At 42.0% G+C, this 9,080-nt stretch overlaps 1 protein-coding gene across 1 annotated transcript; it reads left to right on the top strand.

The window, feature by feature from the left end:
• The first annotated feature begins 308 nt into the window (after nt 1-308).
• On the top strand, nt 309-7,161 carry LOC140339018 (uncharacterized). Its single transcript, XM_072423500.1, has 5 exons — nt 309-597; nt 2,509-2,623; nt 3,260-3,415; nt 3,511-3,565; nt 3,987-7,161. The coding sequence occupies exons 2-5, from the start codon at nt 2,558-2,560 to the stop codon at nt 5,309-5,311; spliced, it is 1,602 nt and encodes a 533-aa protein (XP_072279601.1). The 5' UTR covers nt 309-597; nt 2,509-2,557; the 3' UTR covers nt 5,312-7,161.
• Nucleotides 7,162-9,080: the final 1,919 nt, after the last annotated feature.

Here is a 9,080-nt window from a genome sequence, read left to right as displayed (position 1 = left end):
ATGATGTATGGGGTAGGTGCTATGGGGTATATATGATGTATGGGGTAAATATGTACAGGGTATGGGGTATACATGATGTATAGGGTACATAGATAATGCACAGGCACCATACATGTCACATGACAGGGCGTGGCCCGGGTACTGTGCAGGCGGTGGGGTGGCCATGTATGTAGATGTCGGCCATGGAATAGTAATAAATGGTCATCATCTACCTTGTCACTCATCAGTCCTGCTGCCTCTCCCCGCAGCCGGAAGTGATTTGCGTCTCACCTCAGGCAGCTCTGCGTTTCAGCTGACGGAAATGACGTCACGGGCGCGTGGCTCAGCTGTGTGTTGCTTGTGGCCATTGATAGGGGAATGGAATATGCGCTGTGGTTGCGGTGTTGTCCTCATTCTGGATATTGTTTGTGTTGTGTGATTGTTCTCTGATATTCTACAACAGCTGAGATGTCATCCCCGACAATGTATGACTTTGGTCTTCAATAAAATGGCGTCCGCCTGTCTCCATAGCTGAGGATCTCTGCTTCTTACTGTTGTTCCCATCTGTCCCCGGTATTGGAGAGGAGTCGGAGCGATGTGGAGCTATTGCAGCAGCTGGTATTATTTTCTATAATATGATTTCTGTGGTTGTCATCCTAACTGGTGAAGAGGGGATTACCCGGGGTAGTGGGTATGAACATAGAGGATCAGGAATACAGATCGGTGAGAATACCGGCATTTTATTGTAACACAGATATCATTGTGCTGTTATGGTTGTCACAGGAAAAGGCATAGAAGTAGCTATTGGACCGTGGTCCGAATGTTCCCTTCTCATACCCGTTACCCTGCGTAATGCCATCCATATGCATCTAAATCTCCATTTTCAATGTATGATCTGTATTCCTGATCCTCTCTCTTCATACCCGTTACCCCGAGTAATGCCATCCATATACGTCCCGGGTTCCATCCCTTGAGCCTGATCTGTATTCCTGATCCTCTCTCTTCATACCTGTTACCCCGAGTAATGCCATCCATACACATCCTGGGTTCCATCACCCAAGCCTGATCTGTATTCTCAGTCCTCTGCCTTCATACCCGTTACCCCGGGTAATGCCATCTTTACACATCTGGGGCTGCTTCATCCAAGCCTGATCTGTATTCTCAAACCTTTATCTTCAAACAGACTTTATTTCTGATCCTTCGTCTTCATACTGATTACCCCGGGTAATTCCATCTATACACATCCTGGGTTCCATTAACCAAGCCTGATCTGTATTTCTGATCCTCTGTCTTCATACTGATTACCCCGGGTAATTGCATCTATATACATCCTGGATTCCATCACCCGAGCCTGATATGTATTTTTGATCCTTTGTCCCAATACTGATTACTCTGGGTATTTTCATCCATATACATCCCGGTCTCCATTATCCAAACCTGATCTGTATTCTCAATGCTTTATCTTCATACCGATTACCCCGAGTAATGTCATCTATATACATCCTGGTCTTTATCACCCGAGAGTAATCTCAATCCTCTATCGAACTTACTATATTTCTGATCCTCTGTCTTCATACTGATTACCCCAGGTATTTCCATCCATATACATCCCGGTCTCCATTATCGGAGCTTGTTCCGTATTTCTGATCTTTTATGTTCATACTGATTACCTCGAGTAATGCCATCCATATACATCCCGGGTCCCATCACTTGAGCCTGATCTGTATTTCTGATCCTCTCTCTTCATACTGATTACTCTGGGTAATTCCATCCATATACATCCCGGGATCCAACATCCGAGCCTGATCTGTATTTCTGATCCTTTATCTTCATACTGATTACCCTGAGTAATGCCATCCATATACGTCCCGGGTTCCATCCCTTGAGCCTGATCTGTATTTCTGATCCTCTCTCTTCATACTGATTACTCTGGGTAATTCCATCCATATACATCCCGGGATCCAACATCCGAGCCTGATCTGTATTTCTGATCCTTTATCTTCATACTGATTACCCCGAGTAATGCCATCCATATACGTCCCGGGATCCAACATCCGAGCCTGATCTGTATTTCTGATCCTTTCTCTTCATATTGATTACCCCAGGTTACACGCAGCATAGAATCTGTCACTCCTTTCTTTGTCCTGGTTCTTGTAATTGTGCCTTTGTTTTGTTTGTATTGTTCTGAATCTGAGGAAATTGTTAGCCATTTCACACTTTTCTGGTAACTTTTGTTTAGTTGGTTTCCCTTCAGTGTACTGTGTTTCTCTGCCTTCCTTCTAAAACTTTTCTGCTTCAGTTACCCAACGCATTTTATTACATTGATTTATGTAGATGTGAATCCATTGGTCTGAGAATATACAGATAGAAGATGACCCGTCATCAGATTGTCAGTGTTTAGTACCTGATTCTAATAAATCCATGTCAATTGAAAGTCAAGTGTCATATTGTATTTCACAGTACTGATTTGTTTAACCTTCCCGTACGGATCCTTCCATGAAGATCTTCCCTTTATTTCTGTGTATACAGGCTACAATAACAGCAAAACAAAAAGAATACCTCTGACTTAGTGGGCAGCATGGACAACGACAACAAAAAAATATTACATCTGACCCTGGAGATCCTCTACCTGCTAACCGGAGAGGTGAGGAGGATTTTGGAAGGTCACATGACATCACTCATTAACAAAACACAGACCTGACTGCAGAGATGAGGGTGATTCTGGGAGAACGTATGCCAGCATTGCTAATTTAAAAAACACAACAGACAGGAGGGGTGAGGGGGATTTTGAGAGGTCACATGACAGTGCTTCTGTCTTTACCTTTATTGCAACTTCAGCAGACAAAACGGCGGCTCAGTTAAGCAATTACCTGTCTCACTCAAGTTCCTGGCTCACTGGAGCAAGTCATAAATACAGACACTTTCCACACATATAGTGCAGAGATTGTCCTGTGAAGCTCTATTCCTTCACAAATTAGGGATTGCATTGAGCTCTTGGCAGCTGCCTGATTTAAGTAGCACACCTGTGCTCCACTTCCAAAGGTTAAAACCTAGAAATGAGTCCAATGAACCAGGGAAACCCTCCCAGACCTTAACAATTTGCCTTTCCATAAACCAAACTAATAAAACATGTAACACCTGTGCCTGGGCGGTACATACACCACACCACAAGGTTTTGGGATACTTTGTCACATACACCTGACAGGAGAGATAAGGGGTATTTTGTGATGTGTCTGTCTACACAATTTTTAGCAATCTCTCATTGTGTATTGATATGTAGGATTACATTCTAGTGAAGAGATCTGGGGATCATGTCACTCCTGTCAGCCAGAGTCTTATCATGGAGGTCAAGCCTCTGTCAGGTATTCCTGAGAGAACTAGTGAGCAGAAAATCCTGGAACTGATCCAGGAAATGACAGAGTTACTGACTGGACAGGTGAGTGCATAGTCAATATGACACGATGTATTATTGTGTGCAATTGTTAGATGCATGCTTATGTGCCATTGTCTATGGCTCTGTTTGTCTTCTAGGGATCTTTAAAGACCCATACAGATGTGACTTGTCACCGCCACCTCTTGTCACCAGGTAAAATGCAGTTTATCAGGTCATGCATATCTATTTTAGCTCTCTGCTGCAGGAAATTTTAAAATGCAACCTTAGGTACAGTTACCCTTCTGCTGCAGACCTGATTGGCACTGCACAGCTTATGTTCCCACATCCTTGCTGTGCCACCCCACTGTACCCCACAGATATTCCACAGGGACTCTGTGAGTTCTTTAACGGTCTCTTCCTGTCCAGCTTTGTGTATTCCCAGCATATCCTTCACTTGCTGCTTTATTGGGTTCTAAATCATTTTCACCAACTAGTCTCAGGTTTGTACATTAGTCCTGAGTCTTTGAAGAGGTTCATTAGTAGTATGACTGGTGGCATCTGGGTCCATAATGTTTCTGGGGGGGGTGGAGCATAGTGTGAATTTACACAGTTCATATGAATTTATTCCCCTCAGATGATATTCTGGCCAAAGAGGACTACAGCTTTAATACTTTCTCGGGATCTTCGTTTCCTGTTGATGGAGGAAGAGACTTCCCTCATAAAGGAGGTGGGGTTCATGCACAGGAGGTATCACCTTGCTCATCTGAAAGCAGAAATCCACCAGATGCTGCTATTTTTACATCACAATATCATGCAGAGTATAAAAGTGTAAAAGTTAAATCCAGCCCGTCTACATCTTGTATGAAAACTGACATGAGTACCACAGGCCACCAAACACCATGTATGCAAATTAAGGAGGAAAAGCTCTCCTTTGAAGAAGAAATGACTGTTCCTCATATTAAGAAGGAAGCCCATTCCGATGAAGATGAGACTGTTGTTACATTTATAAAGGAGGAGGACTTATGGGAGGAACATGAGACAACCGATGATGATATCAGTATCTCTGCCAATAACAACCAGGTCAGATCTGGTTATTGTCAGGGGGAACCAGGAAATCTCTCAGACACTGCTAACCATTCTGTTGCAGATAGTACAGAAAGCAAACAAGGAATACACAGAGGGCACAAGAATAAGGGACCTCATTCATGTGAAAACAGGAGGTATTGTGTCGGCACAGTTTCTGCAAATACTGTTGCAGTGAATAACATGGATCACACTATGACTGCTACACATAACACAGATCATTGTATGACCAGCACACAAAGCACTGATTATTCTTCCAGTAATGTGCATAGTTGCCTCTTCTGTCAGCAGCATTTCACCAGCTTTCTGGAACTTTCTAAGCATGAAAAGACCCACAGTGCAGAGGAGCCAGCTGTGTGCTCAGAATGTGGAAAGGGCTTTGACAGTTATTCCCTCCTCCTGGCGCACCAGAAACTTCACTTTAGTGAACGGCCCTGGACATGCACAGAGTGTGGGAAAGGCTTTTTCAGGAAGTCACGTCTTGTCATTCACCAGAGGCGGCACACTGGGGAACGTCCATTTGCATGTGCTGAATGTGGAAAGTGCTTTTCCTGTAAGGCGCATCTTGTAACTCATGAGAAGATTCACACGGGTGTGAAACCCTTCCAGTGTGCACAGTGTGGAAAAGCATTTATCCGAAAACCAGATCTTATTATACATGAGCGCACTCATACTGGCGAAAAACCATTCAGATGTTCTGAATGTGGAAAACGTTTTGTATGTAACTCACATCTTGCCTCGCATCAAAAAGTACACAAAGATCGCAGGCATCTGACCTGTGGCAAGTGTGTTAAATCTTTTAGAAATGAGACTCAGCTACAGGAACATGTCAGGGTATGCTCTATGGCCCTGCTATCATATCTGCCAAAACGCTAGAAGATCTATGCCATTCTACACTAGGCCCAGTTTCTGGGAAATGAATTGCCATACGGCACCAATAATTTCCACTAATCAATCCGCTGAGCATTCACAAAATCTCTTTATGCTTGTAAGGCACAGGGTTGCTGGAGCCATAGGAAAGTCATCAAAACACTTAAAGAAGTCATTACAAAATCATTTGTATATGCACTCAGCTACATCGCTATGAATGAAATGTGTTGTCCCCATCTGTACTGCACATGTGTCAGAAAATGATTCTTTCATTGGTTTATCGCCATTCTCAGTCTTATGGAGTGGAACTATAAATTTAGAATTGAATACTAAAATGCAGCATGTACAGCAAGGGTTGTATAAGGAAGGATTGAATCTATCTTTACTTGTAGCTCTAGAGCCCATTTCCTATATATATATATATATATATCATCGTCGCAGTCCTTAGGATTCAGGGAAACTAAGGTATCTACCATGCGTGCAGACTGGTAAGCTTTTTGGGGTCCAGACATGCTTTACCCTACTAATAAAACACAAAAGTATTACATCAGTTCCATAAAAGTTAGCTTTACTCTACTCTACAATTCCCAAACAATTCTTTAGGGGCACAGAGATTTCTGAAGGAGCAGATGCCTACAGGTAGGGCCACCAGACAAGTGCCATATTTAGAGACCAGTCAGGGTCAGCAGGGGCGTAGTTGGTAACTTCAGGAGCAGTGCGTAATAAGTAGATTACAAAAAAGAGATCAATACAGGTCGGCAAGCTGTAACACCTCACACATAATACATTCCAGTATCTGTCCTGTCACTTCCAGGCCTGGAACTTATCTACAACAAATATACCTCAGGTCTAAATTTTGGGAAGGGGGATGGGGGGGGATGGGAGGGGATGGGCTTTTTAAGTGTTTGCAATAAATGCAGCTCCCAATCTCTACTATTGTACCAAGGAATCCTTCACATTTTGGCTGCCCATTTCACCACTCACTTTGAAGCAGAAATTAATTTAATTGGGGTGATGCTGCTATATTTAAAACAAACCAAATGTCAAAGGTAAAAAATAAATACATTACCGAATCAAAGTATGACACTAACACTGTTCATACAAAAACAACCTTTCTGTAACAACACATATAGCTGAAAGCAGGTTAAGGATTCCTAGATCTCTAATGTTTAAGAAAGCCCCATGGGAGGACCCCTCACCATTTATAGGGGTGTCAGGGGGTCCATACACAGACTGTACATTTAGGTGTAGCTTAATCTATTTAGGAGGATGAAGGCCTTGTATTCACCAGGGGATAGGAAATAGATATCACCCTAGTAGATGGTACGGAGGGCCTATGAGCTGGGCTTCTCTGCCCATACAGGTCTATGGCATGTACAAGCATGAAAGAGGTCAAAGTCAGGTCAGATGGAGGTCAACTGTAGGTCCCAATTATGTATTGACTATAACAACTGAAAATGTGTCCTATTCAGTGATAAATCCGTCACATTTGGCTGTGCAGGCATTCAGAAACTGTAAACCTGTTGTGTAAACTTTTGTAAGGGAGAATTTACTGTATATAGACAGTTTGGTCCATAAATATTTGGACACTTGCATTAATTTTATCTGTTTATTCACATGTATTCAAGTTACAGTTTAATGAATATGGACATAAAGTGCATTTTTGGCTTTAATTTGAGGTATCCACATCCAATTGGAGGAAGTGTTTAGGAATTGCAGCTTGTTAATATGCACCAAGCGCCTATTAATAGGACCAAAGCAAATGGAAAATTGTTTCCGAGCCCAAAACCGAGCCCATTATTTCACCAATAATTAAGTACCTTGTTTCCCCGAAAATAAAGACTTATTTTCTTATTTTTCATGTGTCTTATTTTAATTTTTGCTCCAAAAAATGCCCTAGGGCTTATTTTTTAGGGAATGTCTTATTTGTTCATAAACAACAATCAACATTTATTCAAATATAGTCATGTCATCTTCTGGAATATCATCATAACTCTCCAAACCCAGAATTCCATCTTGAATTTCTTGTGACTCCATTTCCTTTAGAACCATTGGCCCCAATTTTTCATGTCTAGCAATACCGTTTTCTCTAAATAAGCACCTCTTGTCCATATATATATATATTGTAGCTCATTTTCAGGGTAGGGCTTATATTTTGGGCATCCTCAAAAATACAGAAAAATCATGATAGGGCTTATTTTCGGGGAAACGGTAGACAAAAGGTCTACAGTTGGTTCAAGGTGATTGTCCTGAGGATTTTCCTGTGAACATACATTTGGTGAAACAGAATTATCCTTATGTTGTGAAAACAGAAAAAAAAGTGAACACTCTTCAGGATGTAAGTATATCAATATCCAAGTCTACAATACAGAGAAGACTTCATCTACACAGCTGCTGCATAATATGTTGGTGCTATATAAATCTTGTTTGATAATAATAATGAGAGCAAATACTTACTAGTAGTGTGACAGATGATGGATCGGCCATACATGACTGGTACCATCTCACTGGTGATTGATATGACAATGGATCAGCTATGCAAGGCTGGAACCAGCTGTCTGGTGATGTGACAGATGATGGATCAGCCATTCATGGTTGGTACCAGCTCACTAATGATTTGACAGATGATGGATCGTCTTCACTGGTAATGTGACAGATGATGGATCGGCCATGCATGGCTGGTACCAGCTCACTAGTGATCTGACATATGATGAATCAGCCATGCATGGCTGATACCGGCTCACAAGTGATGTGACGGATGATGGACTGGCAATGTATGACTGGTACCAGCTCACTAATGATTTGACAGATGATGGATCGTCTTCACTGGTAATGTGACATGATGGATCGGCCATGCATGGCTGGTACCGACTCACTAGTGATGTGGCAGATGATGGATTGGCCATGCATGACTGGTACCAGCTCACTAGTGATGTAATAGATGATGGATAGGCCCATACATGGCTAGTACCAGCTTACTAGTGATCTGACAGATGATAGGTCAGCCATGCATGGTTGGTACCAGCTCAATGGTGATGTGACAGGTGATGGATAGGCCATGTATTGCTGTTACCAGCTCACTGGTGATGTGACAGAGGACAGAAGCAGACGGATGAATTCTGGGATGTTACATAGTTAAGTTGAAAAAAAAAAAAAGACATAGGTCTGTCAACTTCAACCCCTAGGGGAAAAAGCATCCCAGATATAAAACCGTAAGAAAGCAAAAAAAAACCCTGGTACAATTGGCACCAATAGGGAAAAAAGTTCCTGGTTCCATGCGGCAATCGGATGTTCCCTGGATCAGCAGTCTCTGTTATCTATACAATAAAACTTTAATCACCAGTTATATTCTGTGCTTCCAGAAATCATCCAGCTTTTTCTTAAAGCAATCTATAGAATATGCTAAAACTACTTCCCGAGGGAGCCGATTCCACATTTTCACTTTACAGTGAAGAATCCCTTCCTTATCCGGAGCTTAAACGTCTTTTCCTCCAGACGCAAAGAGCGCCCCCTTGTGCTTTGTAATGACCTTACAGTGAATATTTGGGAATAGAGTTCTCTATATGGACCGTTTATAAATTTTTACAGGGTGATCATATCCCCCCCTTTTACATATTTGAAGGGAGAATAGATTCAGTTCAGCTAATCTCTCCTCATAGCCATGGTACATCACAACCTTAGACCATTCAGAGTATGAATCATTAATTACAACTCTCTGGATGCGATCTTTAAGCCAGTTCTCTATCCATTTACAGATTGACTTTTCTAAACCTAT

The sequence above is a fragment of the Pyxicephalus adspersus genome, chromosome 10 (genome assembly GCF_032062135.1).
Source record: "Pyxicephalus adspersus chromosome 10, UCB_Pads_2.0, whole genome shotgun sequence".
Lineage (NCBI taxonomy): Eukaryota > Metazoa > Chordata > Amphibia > Anura > Pyxicephalidae > Pyxicephalus > Pyxicephalus adspersus.
This window is presented reverse-complemented; position numbering and strand designations above follow the sequence as displayed.